Here is a 17,391-nt window from a genome sequence, read left to right as displayed (position 1 = left end):
GTGCTAATTCTTTGAAAAGAATATATTGACCAATTTGCTTTTTAAATGGAATAGGAGAATAATGCTTCATTCAATAAGTTAAGAAAAATTAAAGCATATACTTCAGTTTACATTAGGATCAACTAAGAACAGAAGTGGGAGGGTAGGAGGTATACTTAAAAGAAAAGAAAATGTGAGAAGGAAAAAGAAAAAAATGAATAGAAATTTTTCTGGCAAACTAAAGAACTCCTAAACTAAAAACCAGGAAACTCAAGGAAGACGCAGAAAGGAGTTTAGGAAGGAAAAGAGAAGATTAAGAGGGCTTGAGAGAAATCAGAGATGAATAAGGAAACACAGACCAGAAGCAATTTAGTTAAATGCAATATGGACTTCTGTTTTTTTCATCTTTGGATCCCAATTCTTAGCATACTGCTTAGCGCATAGCACTCGATAAATGTTTATCAAACAAAAATTAAAGAAGAGAAAGAGAAGGAGTTGAAAAGTTCAATATATACGCTTAAAAAATACTCTATGGTTCACACGGCTATGGATTCAAAATAAGCAACTTAAACTCATCTCTTCTGGAATTTAGCCAAGTTAATTAACTTCTTGATTCCTGTTCTAAAAAAACAAATTATTTGAACTAGATGATCTTTAGGTTCTTTTCTGTATTCTCTGCAGAAATGGTGACCAAATATAGGCAAATTAAATCAAAGGAAGGGTCTTAGCTTAATTGCTGCTTAAACTGAATCACTGGTCAGCAGATGCAATTTATATATTTTTGTACAACAAAGGCAAATTGTCCCTTTATTGGTCACATGATACAAACTGTCATCCAAAGAAACATCTGGATGGGTCTCAAATCTCTCAGAAGAGCAATATTAGGAAAGCATTTATAAGCATTTCCACTCCGATTTTTTTCTGGCTACGTGTAACCTTACTGAAATGAGCAAGGTCTCTTCCTCCGTCTACTTCCGTATAGTATGAATGATACTAAATGATACTAACTGGGACACTACACTGCACTAAATAATACAGAGGATAGTGCTAAGGAAGAAAAGGGGATTATTTTTCTAATTTACCAAGTAATAAGATTCTCTTCAACAGATAGAGTATTTTTTTTTCAAAGGTGGAAAATTTTACTAGGAGAAAAAGCAGTTACTTATCCATTTTTATGAGAATTAGGAAAGTCTCAAACTACATAAAGCAAAACGAGAAGATAAAAACATTAAAAGAAAATGTGGTTTCATGAAACGGGAGCTGAAGTAGAGAAGGCTTCCTGTGTAAAAAATTTTTTAATTCTCACAGTGGTAATTAAAGGTAATAAAAGAATAATGGGAAGTGGCGCCAGGGAATGAATAAAAGGTTAACATCACTTGAGATTACTATAAAGGAACACGGAAGAAACACACCTTCCAGAGCCACTTCAGGTTTGAACCTGTGGATCTCTTTTGTCTTATTTACGCATACAGAAGTGTACACCATATATCATCACAGCTTAGCACATTTCAGAGTCAGAAGGCCAGGAAAAGGAATGTTCCCTGCAGGTCAGGGTTCTGATGACTGGCCAAATACTAGCAAGCTTGCCCTGCAGCTTCTAAACCACACCCAGTCTACAGTTAAATATAGAATTCAGTTTCTGGAACTATTGGTCTTCTTAACCTTCACAGTCCAAGCACTCACTGAAAAAAACTAAAAGTAAAGAGGAGAAAGGAAAGAGACTGAAACCAAAATCCAAGTACTAGTAAACTGTCCTGGGAAGAATTCCAAAATGCAGTAAATACCAAGAGAATTAAATTACAGAAACCTCAAGCAGCATTCTAGAAACACTGTTAACAAACAGATTTGTCTCTTCTATGCTGTTTTTTCCAGGATGTACGATACACTTATATAAAATGCATTTATGTACTAGATCCATGTCTCTTATTCACATTACATATTCAGACTGTACAACATGTCAGCTTAATAGCAGTGACACCAAATTTAGAGCTATGATTTAATTCTGGTTTGTTATAGTACTGTGGTTGTGAAGTTATTTTTGTTCATAAAGAGGCACTTCCATCCTAAGAAACTATTTTTAGATGCTTAAATTTGGGGGAAAGACTCTTAAGCTGAAATTTTTAACACTGAATCTTTGCTTGTTGGGGAGAATAATTTGGGTTAATTTTTTAAAGTTGTTTTGAAGATTGACAAAGGTTAAAACAACAATAAAAGATGTTTTCCTTATAATTTCAGAAGGTTCTGGGCTTTAATAACAATTTTGTTTTATAATAGTTCACAGAAGATGAACACGAAAAGAAATCTAAGAGGAACAAAAAACATACTACAGGTGTTCTGCTTCCATTTAAAAAAACATGCAACCGTTTTAATGACAAACACAGAGATATTCCTTTTCCCTTCATTTTCCTGGACACATCCAGATACGGACTCATTATTCAGCTACTTTGACCAAAAATAACAGCAATAAGTAAAGTATATATTTAAATCTAGCTGTAAAGCGGGCACTCGTAACCATTATATTCTGTTGCTTCTACCTGTCACAGCTAGGGGCTTTTATTCATTCCTGTATCTAGTCAAAGCCTTTTCCAAGTTGTTGATTCTCTTTCTGTCTTACTTAATGGGGCTGAAAAACCAATATAAGGAGATTTGAAGGTTTCTTTCACCTTTCTCTCTTGAGACCAGAATAGATACAACAGCCAGGTCTTAATCTTTGGTGTCCCAGTCAAATATCCCAACACTCCAAAGACACACCTGTTTCTAAAGCTAAGAGAATACCCAGCCCAAATGGCAGAAAGGTTAAAAGGAAAGAGTACATCAGAAGCTTTGCTTCTAGGCCATAAAGCATCTAAAACTTAGACCATGAACTCTAATGGTACAGATGCTGTCTCCCAGAAGAAAGCACTCTGAGCATCTTCAGGCCTCCTCGGTTCATCACGCTTTACTTCTTCACCCTCAGATGCATCCATTCTCTCTGTCCCTAGCACTTTGCCTCATACCTAGCAATTACTTTGTTGAATGAAGGAACAAAAGGACGGTTAGGTTTCCTGAATAAAAATCCCACTTGGGTATTCTGTTCCATTATGTGTACATGCAGGTATTTCAGACATAGGATCCAGATGGTGTTCTTCCCCTTGTGAGTATGTAAACTACTTGAGGTAGCCTAGCTCAGTGCTAGCCCGTAACACATCTATAAATAAATGACTGAATGAATAAATATTAGTCAGTATCTAATTCTATTTTTATCTATTAAAATCTAGTCAAGTCTCATTTAAATAAAAACAATAATCTTTTTAATTACGGAAAATTTCAAACCCGCACAAGTATAATATACCCATGAACCTCCATGTACTTAGTGTCAGCTTCAACAATTATCATTTTTTTCATTTTTGTTTTATCTTTTCTCTTTATAATCTCCATTTGCTCTTTAGCAAATAGAAGGTTGCATCACACGCTAATCTAGTGGCATCAGACTTCAGAGTTAACCAAGGCCAAGTCCATATATTAAAAACAATCAGTGTACACCCAAATAAAAATACATTCCTCTTGGTTAACAAGGAGAACTCACGTCCATGGTTAGCACTGTCTAAAGGCCTACACATGGTTGGGCCACTAATTGCGTCTGTGGCCTTGGGAAGGTGTTCAGCCTTGGCTGCCTCATGAGGAAAAGGAGAAACCAAGAGTGCAGTGAGGCTTAAACGTGGACTATAAATATATGTGAAACCCCTAATACTGTACTAAACAAACATTTCTTTTTAAAAACACCTATAACGAGATAAAATTCACATACCAAAAAAAAAAAAATCACCCATTTAAATTGTACAATTCAATAGCTTTCAGTATATTCACAGAGTTGTGTGGGCATTATCACAATTTTAGAAATTTCCATCACCCCATAAAGAAACCCAACATTCTATACCCTTTATTCCCTCTCCTCCAACATCCCCAGCCTCTCCAGCCCTAGGAAACCACATGTCTACTTTCTGTCCCTATAGTTTTGCCTATTCTGGTTATTTCTTATAAAGGGAATCATACAATATTACTCTTTGTGACAATAAATGTTTCTGGAACTGGATATTTTAAAAGTTAAATACGTGGTACAGACAATGTGATGAGGTCAGGGAAGTGCAAAAGGCCTAATAAGGGGTGGGTTGGTTGGTTTCTTTCTTTCTTCCTGGCTGTGTGTCCGTCTGTCTGTCTATCTATCTATCTACATCTACTGTAAGCCAGGCACCACTGAGATACGTGCTAGGGAATATTACTGAAGTGCTTCGGGGATGGTAAGAGGCGTGTGTTACCCCGCTAACAGGTGGGTAGTTAGTGACATTCTCCTTTGAGCACTTCATTTTCCTTATTTAGGAAGTAAGATCATCATAAGAATGAGGATGGGGGTTTGCAAAGAGCACAAAGTGTGAAATAATTGTTCAGGAGAGTGGGAAAGAATGAACCAGGAAGGTATAGTATGACCGTCTGGCACAGTTAAAGACCCACTTGAGGTTCACGGTCATGTATTTAAAATGAGATCAGACAGAAGGGTTTTAAGTTTTTCTCCAGCTATGATTAGCTGCAAAAAATGCAGGAACAGTATAAGCAAAAACATGGAAACAGAAGAGACAGACTTAAACAGGGTACATTAGTATTCATGGCTTTAACTGTACCTACTGTATTGATGACTGCTAAATTTCCCTTTCCTGCTGAAATTTCCTAACATAGAAATCTTGGGCTGACTTCACAGTCAAAGCTCTAAGTGGAAGGAATTCCAGCAGAAGAGGAACATTTGCTCAATTCTGGTTATGACAAAGGCTACTGTGCGCTTTACACCGATCACCTTACGTAACTCTCGTAACTCTTCTCGCCATCTTCATGTTACAGAAAACTGAAATTCCCACAGATTAACATAGGGTGAAACTAGGACTGAATCCTAAGTCTGTAGGACTCTGACTTTTTACTTAACTCTTCTTTTTATAGATATAGCAATTGGAGTTAAGAGGTGTTGAATGATTTGCCTGAAGTCAGTCTATTTTCTAACGGTACAGATGTTGTCTCCTAGGGGAAAGCTCTTTGAGCATCTCCAGTGCTAAACTCTCTTTGACACTTTTTACTCTGTCATCTCTATGTTCAGTCAGTAACTGGGTTAGGTTGTTTTTTCCTTCAGTTTTTTCCCGGATATCTGTTATTTTCAATTGTTTTCACCTCTGCCTAATATATTCTTTCTCTACATTTAATCTTATGATGTAAATACTTTTCTAATAGAAAATTGTTACCTTATTGCATATAAAACTCTCCATCAAAATTCTGTAACCATTACTTATAGGTACTAGACTAAAAGGATAATTATACTGTGGGATCCACCCTAAATATACTGAATATTCCATAACCACATTTAATTAATTTATACCATCTCAAATGGGAAGACTGAAGCTAAGGTCAAATTCAAGTTTAAAAAGCACTAAGTACCTACTATGGATCAGGTACTGGTGTTAGAAGCTATAAAATCAAAGTCAAAAACTAGTGCTTCTAACCTTTGGGACTAAGCTCTTTTAGGTCATTCTCTTTATCATAGAAAGTTAAGTCTTAGTGGCCTCCTACATAATTACTCAATATTTTTTATGAAAATAAGACTTCAAAGAGTTCTTCTGAAATCTAACACAAAGATCTAAACAAAAAAATTCTCCTAAAGTTTCTTAAATTACTGAGGATGCTATTCAACTATATTGATAGATGCTAACTCCAGTCTTCTGAATTCTCAATGGTGAGATCATCTTATTTCAATAACACAGCATTTATAATGCTCCAAAACACTTTTAGAGATAGAACCTAGGTCTCAAATTACCTGTTTGAAATGAAGACTGTCCAAATCTATCCAAAGTTTCTCTTTCCTAAGTTTGGGAGATTGCTCCTAGGAAAAGGAGACACTTACCTTTCCATGACAGCCAAGCACTCCTTTCTCCAGGTAAATCGACTCCCTCGTCGAAGTCGGAAGGTACCAGATGTGGCTGAGACCGGGGGAGGCGTTTGTCTCCATTCCGGGTCCTCTATTGGAATGGGGGCTGGTCTCATACTTAGCGTAGCCCCTACAATAAACAAGACATTTTTGGCAAATATCCCACAATTTACTAAAATCAACATTACAGATATATATGAAATATATATGAAATAAACAACAAACTTTTGTCCCTCCATTGAAATTTGCAGGCCCAATACACTTGATGTTTACATTTAAAAAAAAATTATTCGACCCAAGTAAAAATTCAAAGAAACAAAAACTCTTTCTTAAAAAGTCCATCATTAAAAATTTTAAATGTCATTTTCTTTTCAGTCTATCGTTTGTCTTTTTATCTTTGTTTATGTCAATTTTTGAAGCAAAGCTCAAAATCTCTCTCTTCAGGGGAAAAGGGAACTACGGTATTTGGCCCAGTGACAACTTAATCAGATTATTTTCCTCTGAAAAATCGCTCTTGAAATTCCTATTTGATAGTTTTAATCTTTCTGAGCAATATATACTATAATATGTTCAGAATCTTCCATTACCACTCAAAAGACTTCTTGTTATTGAGAAAACAGAGCCCTTTAAAGAATATATACAAGTAGGGGATAAATTTTAAATAACCCTAATTACTGCAAACTCCTTTTAAGAAAAAAAGTCAAATACAGCATCAAAAAAAGATGTTATTTGATATGCCTTTAGTCTATTAACTCAATCAGATCTCCACAAGTCTACTACCCGTCACTACTGTACTGTTTTTACCTCTTGAACATAATAAAACTAATGAAAAAAATGTATAATTGAGACACTTTACTAATTCCGACTAGCCTTTTCTCAACCTGAACTGATGATCACGCACGTACGTACACATTTCTTTCTTCATAACAGGAATTATACTTTCTTTATTGTACCCTGCAATTAGTACAGGGGTAGTGGTTCTACTTTACTACATACAGATCTGTTTGTTGATCTCCCCTTAATGGCTACATCTTTACATGCATTGTTTTATACAGATGTCCAATATTTTAACCAATCCTGATTTTCCTCTCCAAACCTACTGTCCTGCAGTCTTTCCCATCTGAGTAAATGGCTCCCTATTCTTCAAATTGCTCAGCTCAAAAATCTCAGATTCATCTTTGACTTTGCTATTTTTCCCACATATTATATATCTAATTCACAGGCAAATCCTGTCAATTTTATCTTCAAAATATATCTAGAATCAGACCAATTTATATTACCTTTACTGCTACCACTTCAGAGTAAGCCAGCACCATCTCTCCTAAGCATAACTTCCTGGGATAGGTTCCCAGGATGGCCCTTCACAATAAGTCACACCTCCTGGCAATCACCGCCTTGAATCTGGGCTGGTCCTGTGACATGTTTTTTACAACAGAAAATGGAAATGGTTCAAGGCTAGGTCACAAGAAACTTTGCAGCTTCTGACTAGATATTCTGGAATGCTGGCTCAGGGGGAAGCCAGTTGCCACATAAGACGTATTGACTAACCTGAGGCCATGATGTTGTGAGGAAGCCAAAGCTAGCCACATGGAGTGAAAGGTGCCCAGCCTGCCCCCAGGTGCTCCTGCCAAAGCCACCAGGCATCAGACATTTGAGGAAAAAAGCCACTTGGGACATCTAGCTGCAGCAGACACCATGTGGAGAACTGCAAGAAGCCAGCTGACAGAAAAAAGGCGCTAGAAATGCAGTCCCAATGCCGTTGTGCAGTAGCCAGCTTCCCAGGTGGCACCTAAGGACCCTCACCTCCCGGTATTCACCCCATTGTACCAGGATTAGTTTGCGTGACCAATAATGTATGGCAAAAGTGATGGCATGCCACTTCCAGGACTAGACTGCACAATACACTGTGGTGTCTGTGTCGTTGCTCTGGCTCTGGGATCACTTGCTCAGGGGAAAACTAGCGGCCATGTTCTAAGAACACTCAGGAAGCCAACACTCAGGCAAGGCCCATGTGGTAGACCTGATGTCTCTGGCCAACAGGCAGGAAGGAACTGGGGACCTGCCAAAACTCACGGGAGTGACCTTAGAAGCAGACTGTCTTGCCCTGCTGACCACAGTCCTGGCTGACAGCTCGACTACAATTTCATGAGAACTCTGAGCTAGGACCACCCTAGCTAAGCCGCTCCTGAATTCCTGACCCACAGAAACTGTGAGATAATAAATGTTTGTTGTTTTCAGCTGCTAAGCTGTGGGATAATTTGTTGCACAATAATACAGAACTAATATAAAACATCACAGCCATCTCCAGTTTTTAATTTCCCCAATTTCCCAACACACCGAGTACTGTGTTACTAATTATTCACATTTATAAATTTATTTGGCAGGGAAAAAAATTATCTTTAATATAAAGATTTCAGTAAGAATGAGCATCTTTTCCTGTTTACTGCCCATTATAATCTGCTTTTGTGAATTCATACTTTTTGTCATTTTTTTCATTTGAGTTATTCCTCTTATTGGTGTAGAAATACCACACCAACTGCTAGTCCTATAGACTGTAACTATTTCTTTCCAGTTTGTCGTTATTCTTTTTATTTATGGTGTGCTTTGTGATCTTAATTTTTGTGTGGTCAGATCTGTTAATCTGTTCTTTTATGGTCAATGCATTTTTGTATTATTCAGAATATTTTTACAGTTTTCATTTTTGTGTAAACTCGTGATAGAGATATGATTTCCTGTTGTGTGTGATGTAAAGTAAATATCTGACTTCTTCCTCAAATGGCACCTTATAAGACATTAGAGACTAACGGTTTACAATGTGTGGTACACTCTGGCTTGCTGCCACAGTTTAGCTAAAGTTTTACTGGCACACAGCCACACTTGTTCATTTACATAGTGTCTCCTTTTTGTACTATAATGTGAGAGTTGAGTAGCTGAGACAGAGACCACACACCTTGCAAAGCTTAAAATATTTACTATCTGGGCCTTCACAGGAAGTTTACTGACCCCTGGTTTAAAAAATTCCTGACCTACACACTATGAAACACTAAACTGAAACTCTTCTTTAGATAGTTCAAGAAGGAGGGTTCCATTCTGCCAAAATAACTTGGTGATTAGGTCTGAGCCCAATTAAAAGTTAACAAAGTTTAGGCGTAAGAAGGAACTACGGTGCTGGAGGGCTTCAAAGTCCTCGTTTTGGTACTTTTCTGAATGCAAGCAGGATTTAAGTACAACGAGGGCTCTAGAATCTAAGTTAGAGTATATAAACTTTGTTCTACAGCCATGTTAAAAGGTCTAAAACGGAGCCAAACTTGCCACCATGGCTGACAAAGACATAAGGAGAAGGGAACTGGGTAAGGCAGCAGGTCCTCTCATCCCAGGTCTGGCTCTAATAAAAGGATAGAGAGCTTCAGGGCTTCAGTGGGTGGAGGATGAGAAACAGGTCAGTGAGTTCCAACTAGCAGGCCACACCTAGAACTACGGCATGCTTTCTTAGAGTCTTCAGTGGGCACAAAGAATACAAAGAATCTTAACTGAGCCATGAGGCTGAAGAAAAAAAGCCAACTGGTAATAATGATTCTTTCCTGGTATTAGGGCTTATTGGTAATGTAACTACGCTTCTTTACAGCATTCTGTACTATCCAAGTGCTCTATAAAAAGGAAATTTAGATGGAAAAAAAAATTGATCAGGAAGGAAAAAAAGAAGGGAGAGAGAAAAAGGAGGACAAAAAGAAGAGAGAGAAGTACATAGTGGTCAGGTTAGTTTAAAAGAAATCAAAGCAATTCATACACAGAAGGTGGAAACTGAATAATTTTAAACTTGTAAACATACTTAATTTGAAACATAATATTATCACATTACTTTTGAGGGTTTTTTCCTTGTTTTTTCTTTTTCAATGCAGCAGCCCTTAAAATTAGCACAAGAAGCACTCTGGAGACACTCCAACACACACATATTTGTTCCAGAAACCTAGGTTCTTCTTGCTTTGGTTGAACGAATGGAGAGCAATGAATAGCCCAAGAATGGGTTCAAAATTATTGACTTTGATGGAAAAATACAAAGATGTTAGGATGTAGGAACAATGTATGTAAGACTTTAAATCCCTCTGAAGTAAATCACAGGCATTCTAGGTTGGCTAAGTTTATGTTTTTCCCTATAGGAAGCATGTTCCCTGTGTTCTCAACAGAAACATTTTTCCCTCCACATTTTATCTATGCTCCCATTAAGACAAAATTTTACAGATTTATCTGGCAAATCTAAACCCAAGAGAGAGAAAAAAAAACTCTTCCTAACTTATCAAAAGATTTTAACATTTTGGTAAATGTTCTCTTTGCATAGATAATCATTTTCTTGCTTATCAGGGTTACTTATGGCTGAGCCTTTGCCAATCAGCTAATAAAAGAATGACAACAAGCATGTTATTACTGCTCCATTCATGGAAACTAGCTTCTCCAAAAGTAATTTTTCATCTTCCTCATGTCATACACATAATTTCCCTGAGGCTCTAATACTCCGCAACAGTGAAGGGAGGAGGCATTACTTCTGATCTCCAAATTTACTTCATATGCTTGCTGCATAAGCCTCTTGGCAAACTTTATTTAATTGTTTAATTTAGAAATATGCAGAATCACTGCCATGAGCCAAGAAGAACTCATCAAACCCTGTCTGCTATAGTAATGTTTAAATTAGACAAGGGAAAGGACTGTTGAGCTTAATTTGATTAAATAAAGGGGCTTTTGATGTCAACCATGCTGAATTTAGTACTCACTGCTTTTAAAAGAAACAGACATTTTCTTGTAAATGTTTTCATAAGAAATAAGATAAAACGTATTTGATCAGTTTCCATCAGCTTTTTATACTCACACGCCTTGGCAGGCTCTGGGTTTTGCTGGGAAATTCTGATGACTGGTCCGTTTATCAGAGAACTACCCTGTATCTATAGGATTATCAGTAAAAAATAACTTAAATATCCACTCTGTTATTTTTCTTGCTGAGTCCACTAAAAGAGCCACTAAAAAAACCTGATCAAATGGATCTAGAGTGAAGAGGTTGAAAAAGAGAAGAACTCAATCAATGTATACAGAGTGAAATGCTCTGAGCCCAGGAATAAAGGCACAAGAATGTACATTTTTTGTTTGTTTTCTAAATGCTTAAATTTAGAGGAAAAAAAAGCAATTTTTCATGTGTGACTGTCCTTAATTTTGCATTTTTTTCTCAGAATATTTGCACAGGGATGGTACCATTTACATTTCTTCTGATGAGCTATCTGTCCTGGACAGAGAAAAAGTATGAAATAAAAGAACTATCAATAAAAATCACTGACATCTTATTTTCTACCTAACTGCCTCTTAAACGCAGGTCTGAACTATGCGAACCTAGGTTCTTCAGTTTTTCATATCTTGAAAGCTGTTAACAAGGTAGATTAATTTCTTTTTTGTCTCTCTCCCTCAGTGCCTCCCTCCTCTCTCCTTTTCATCACACTTTGTTTGTATTTTTGGAATATACAGCACAAGTATGTGGCACAAAATTTAGAAAGACACAAAAAGGTCATGCAGTCACCAGTCTCCCTGCCACTCCTGTCCTCATTTTCTCAGTTCCCCTCCACAGAGCTGTTCTTCTCAGTTCCTACCACACCCTCCCGGGATGGTCTATGTTTACATAATTTATTTGTGTGTGTGTGTTCCTCCAATATAAATGGCAATATACTACATCCACTGTTTTGTACCTTACTGTATTCACTTATTAATTTGATGCTGCCGCATATAAATTCAATCCATATAAAGCTGCCTCCAAGGAGCAGCAGCTGTGTGGCCCCACAGTACCCCACTGTGCAGGCACACTGCAACTCACTTAACCATTCTTGACTGAGGGACACTTAGTTGGATTCCAATCAGCTCTGCAATGACTTACAAAGAAGATTCTCATGTACTACAAGCAACTATTGACCAGACAGCGGATAAGCTATTCTTAGATGCTAGTGTACTTTTAGTTCATCTTATCACACAAAATTAATTTTGAACTATTATTTTACAATAGTTCCAAAGTGTCCATGGAATAAGAATACACTTCTTTAGCTAAAATCAAAGGTTATTTTAAAGTCAACAAAATAAAACTGCATTTATCTAGAAAAAATTCTATACCCTATTAGCTCTTATAATAAAGGTGAAAGTGCAAAGAAAAATTTAAAAAGTTAAGCTTCAATTGGCAATACCCAATTACTGTTGATGCAATGAAAACTACCAACTGACAATTATGAACTTATCCTCTTCTCTTCAGTTAACTTTAAATTACGTCCTACAGAAAACTAGAAACTAAACTATAAAGAACTGGACTAGAAAACTAGAAAGAACTCAGAACTAGAGTGGATTTGATTCTCAAAAACAGGAAGTCCTTTAAGAGGGGGACAGTTAGTAATGCAACTTCACTGAAAAACAAATGCATACAACTAGGGGAACTCATTCTTAGAAGGAGGCACTATACCCTTAAAAAAAAAAAAAAAACAGCTGCTAATAAACAGCTGGATGAATGCTGTTAGTCCCTTCCCATTTTTCCTATTTCAATGCTTTATTTCCATCTTCCTCCAATTTCCTAATGGTGGGCAAGCCCAGCTCTGACATCAAGATAAACTGAAATAGGAAATAAGATTAAAAACAAAAATAAAACAACAACAACAACAAAAACAGCTTCAGAAGAACAATATATCACCCTAATGCTAAAAACTGGATTCCAGCAGAAGTATTCCACAGTTGGCAGTGCTATCAGATCAGCTGCAACAATGCTGATCAGAGAGTCTGCCTTCTTGTTTCCAGTGAATCCCTCTTCCCGGTATCTGAGTTCCTACCTGAGACTGAAGCTGAACCCTGAAATCCAGTGTGGGAATTTAGCGCTACCAGCTATGATTAGGTTCTATGTCAGGCACTAATCTAAATGCCAAATCCAAGAGACAAAAATCCCTTCTCTTATAGAGGCTGACTGCCTGACATAGTTGACTAGTGTTTCTCCTCCAAATTCTTCAGTGCTCTGCCATATATATTTTGGAACATCTTGTCAATCCCTTGGATACCCTCCTGGTAGCCAACTGCTGGCATATGATCAGGTTTATGAAACCCCTGGGCACAGTTCCTTATCTACCTAGCCCAACCCTCGCTATCACTGCCTAAGCTGCTCTGTTAAACAGACCAAGTGCCAAGTTTTTGTCCCTTTCCATCTGCTCTGCTGTGAATCACGGGAGAAGTGATGTCTTTGGGAAGGCTGCTTAGAGCTGAGATAGAAGTATTTCCTCTACATGAGCCTTCTTTAGGCTGCACTGTCCTATATGGCAGCCACTATTCACATGTGGCTAGTGAACACTTCAAATATAGCTGATTGGAGGTGACAAGTGCTTTAAGTGTAAAATACATATTAGATTTCAAAGAATCAGTATGGAAGGAAGGAAGGAAGAAAGAAAAGAAGAAGGGAGAGAGAAAGGAAGATCTCAATAACTTTTTAAAGTATATATTAAATGTTGAAGTCATAATAAGTCATAATACATACATAGATATAGTATCAAAATTAATTTTAGCTATTTCTTCTTTTTAAAATGTGGCTACTAGATACTTTTAAATTACATGTGTCATTCACATTATACTTCTACTGAACTGTGCTGCTTTAGAACATTTAACTAATGGCGGCAACAAGAGAGTCAGTATTTTGAGAAGCTTGCCTGTATATCTAGGTATCATTAGAAAAGTATCTAAAAATGAAAGTTCTTTTTTTTCCTCTTTGATTATTTTTTAAACATTTTTTTATTGAGTTATAGTCTTTTTACAATGTTGTGTCAAATTCCAGCATAGAGCACAATTTTTCAGTTATACATGAACATACATACATTCATTGTCACATTCTCTTTTGCCTGAAAGTTCTTCTTTGTAGAAAAACTACCAGCTATTAAATATTGAAGGAATGTTACATTGCAGTATCACCATTTTGAAAACCCCCACTGGGATAATTGATTCAGGTGAGCATGATCAATGGATGCTAAGACCACTGGCAAAAGGTTGTTGCAGAAAAGGCTACTTATCCAGTGGCAAAACAATGCCCTAAAGATTATTTACAAACTTCAAAATCAGGATCTGGAGGCCACTACTTTAACAAATAATCAAACTTAGCAAATGAACAGTGCTACAACCTGACAAGATGCCTCTTGGTACATGGTAACACATTAAACATTACCTACAAAGTGTTCTGCCCTAGTGTATTATTGTGAAAATTTCCAAACATACAGCAATAATAAAAGAATTTTACAGTGAAAATATGCACCCATACAATCTAATAATTTACTATACTTAATCATATATTCATCTCCCTATCCATTTTATTTTGATGAATTTCAAAGTTAATTGCAGCCATTAATAAATGTCCTCCCTAAACTATCTATGACGTATTCTTGCCAAAATAGTTTAACCTGAATCTAAGCAAGCCTCTAATCCTAACTTCCAGTTTATATGAAATACAGGGGCTACAGAAGAATAAGTTAGCTGACACTAAGAGGAAATAGAAAAGCCCAGAATGTGGGACATTATGTAAGATTAGATGGTTTAAAAAGTTTATGTCATGAAAAAAAGTTTAAGTGGCTAGATCTAAAAGTCAAAAGAGACATAATGGGGGACAGTATAGCTCAGTGTTACAGCGCATGCCTAGCATCATGCACAAGGTCCTGGGTTCAATCCCCAGCACCTCCATAAAACAAACAAATAAACCCAATTACCCCCCCCAAAAGTCTAAAGAGACATAACAACTTCTAATTTGTCAACCTAAATCACATACTATTTAATAAAAAATAGCTAATAAATTAGGAGTATGGAATTAACAGATACAAACTACTATACATGAAATAGATAAGCAACAAGGATTTACTGTGCAGCATAAGGAACTAAACTCAGTATCTTGTAATAACCTATAATGGAAAATAATCTGAAAATATATATAATTGAATCACTTTGCTGTATACCTGAAACTAATACAATATTGTAAATCAACTATACTTCAATTTTAAAAAACTAATTTAAAAAAGCTATAACTAAAGAAATGTGAACATGAATATTAGGTGATACAATGGAATTATAATTACTTCTCTTAGATGTGATAAAGGGGACTGTAGCTATGTAGGCAATCACTCTTTTTTCAGGAGATGAATGCTAAAGAGCAAGAAGGAGTGTGTGTTTGTATATATGAAAATACATTTTAAAATTTATTCTTTTTTTTATAGGGATAAAGCAAATATAGCAAAATGTTAACAACTGTTGTATCTAAGAAGAGGGTAAACAGGTTAGCTGTGTTGGTCTTTCAACTTTTCTGTACATCTGAAACATTTCAATATAGAAAATGGGGCACTGGGTAGATTAAATACAAAAAATTCATTGCAGAGAGGTTGATATGGTCGGTTCTGTCTTGCCCTGCATGAGCCTTTCAAATTAAAAAAAAAAAAAGTGATCTTTAAAAAAAGATCTTACCACAGACACATACACAAAAATGTGTCTCTATAACTTTATCTCCACCTCAGAACCAATACTATTATTAGCTAAAAGTCTTCAATACACAATATTCCAACTCGTGATTTAGCCTATAAGCAAAGGCTTTAATGCTGGAGTGGTAGAAGGCAGCTCTACCACAAGGTTAAACTGGTACTGATCTCACTGCCACCAGTCTGTGTAACGTGTACCCTGAGACAGTCTGTCACACAACTTTGGATTTTACTCTATATACCACCTGTTAAAAGTATCCTGCAATAAATCTTTCCTGTTTCTGGCAACTTCAGACACAAAGGTTTCTGTGACCTTTTCTTTTTAAAATTTCATTCTACATTCCAACCTATCGCTGCTCCTGAAGTCATCAGGGCAGCTTCATCCTAAAATCCAAACACACATTCATGACCCAGAAGTAGAATTAGAAACAGAAAATCATTAGCAGAAATCATTGGATACGGTATGGATATGGTATAGAATGAACAAAATAAAGGTGTTAAATTTATATTACTAACAAAACAAGACAGACACACACACAAAACTAGATATGGAATCTTATGTGTGTACCTATAGTTGAGGGAAAAGAATCAGCCACTGACAATCGTGACCTTTCCTCCAAATTGTGGTTAGAAATGTTATATAACCTGGAAACAAAGAGGAACCTTGGAGGAAGCAGTGAAAATGACTTGATGTTCTTTGGCATAAAGGAACGAAACTACTTGGGGAAGTACGAAATTACCTTGGGGAAAGACAAATCAGCATGTGGATTCAATAAAGTAATTAGTTACATTTGTTTTGTTTCAGATACAATAAAAAAAGGAAAGAATATTTACCAGGGTTCGTCTTCTCGAGCTGATACCATCGGTAAAATGCTCTTTTCTTTTGTTCACTCAGGTCTGATCCCTGCTGTAACAGCCAGTGAGAGATCCGGCTCTGACTGATACCTGCACAGAAAGAGAAATAGCTGTTGTGCGTACTGAAGTTACAGGGAAGTTAATGAGGGGTCAGTTCTAGGTTACAGGGTACTTTATTCTCTGTTAGTCTATAAGGAAGCTGCAACTTGAGCAAAGGTTTTTAATACTGGGCCTCTTTGTAGAAGCTGACTGCAAGGATACATTCAGAAATGATCTATTAGAGGTCAAAGCATTTTATTTACCAAGACTTGAAAGTGGTCTCTAAATTAATCTCTAAACCAGGTCCATGAATATGAGATAAATAAAGAGGTTTCTAAGTGATAGTTATTTGTCAGACGTTGATCTGATTTATGCTCCTTCAACTACCATCTTGGTTTAGAACATTAGAAGTTTTAAGAGATACTGAGAATTAAAAAAAAAAATCAAGCCAGCACATTTTGCTATTCATTATTGATACTGATAAAAAGATTTAGGGGCTGGGAAAAAAGAGGTCATTGAAAATACTCTCTTCAATAAGGTTTCTGGGTTATTTGTTAACTCACTTAGGGTAATTCATCTATTAATTCATTTGCAGACTCGTTAGTAGCACAGATAACTAACAGTTGGAAGACTTCTAGAGTTATGCTACAACATGACCTTTTAAGAAATCTCAAGAGGTAAAGATGTTCTTCTAACAAAGACTTATCAAAATACAGAGCAGAATAGAAAGCAGTAGTTTTCAGCAGTTTCAGTTTTCAGGAGTTTCTTACAGCTAAGAAGTTACTGACAGCAATTACTTAGAAATGGAAAAAACCTCCACATGTGAAAGTAAAAAAAAAGTCCAAAACTTACAAACATGAGGATAACCTGCTCCTTCTGGTTATTATAGCCACTTGAAACATAAATAATTCAACATGCAACTAGCAAAAGCAAAGAATAATAGGAAGTATAAAACTGTCTAATATGCCCATAAAGCACTTTCCAAAAGACCATTCAGCTACATAGAGGGTTAACAGTATCTAAACTCTCCCAAGGAATTACTTCTGGTAACTGGATAGCACTCAATGCCACCTGTGC

General features: G+C 36.4%; 1 protein-coding gene across 15 annotated transcripts in view; it reads right to left on the bottom strand.

The window, feature by feature from the left end:
* HMBOX1 (homeobox containing 1) overlaps positions 1–17,391 on the bottom strand; it is a 124,062-nt gene that overhangs the window by 26,884 nt on the left and 79,787 nt on the right. For all 15 annotated transcript variants that reach the window (XR_004133488.2, XM_031442137.2, XM_031442138.2 and 12 more), the window contains exons 5-6: positions 16,255–16,365; positions 5,897–6,050 (exon numbers count right to left, since the gene is read on the bottom strand). Coding sequence is in view for 14 of the 15 variants with exons in the window: in XM_031442137.2 (XP_031297997.1) it covers positions 5,897–6,050; positions 16,255–16,365 (265 nt within the window). In the remaining variant the exon portion in view is untranslated. The remainder of the gene's footprint in view (positions 1–5,896; positions 6,051–16,254; positions 16,366–17,391) is intronic.

Source organism: Camelus dromedarius, chromosome 36 (genome assembly GCF_036321535.1).
Source record: "Camelus dromedarius isolate mCamDro1 chromosome 36, mCamDro1.pat, whole genome shotgun sequence".
NCBI classification, from domain to species: Eukaryota; Metazoa; Chordata; class Mammalia; order Artiodactyla; family Camelidae; genus Camelus; species Camelus dromedarius.
The sequence above is the reverse complement of the archived record's forward strand: the minus strand, read 5'-3'. Positions and strand labels throughout refer to the sequence as shown.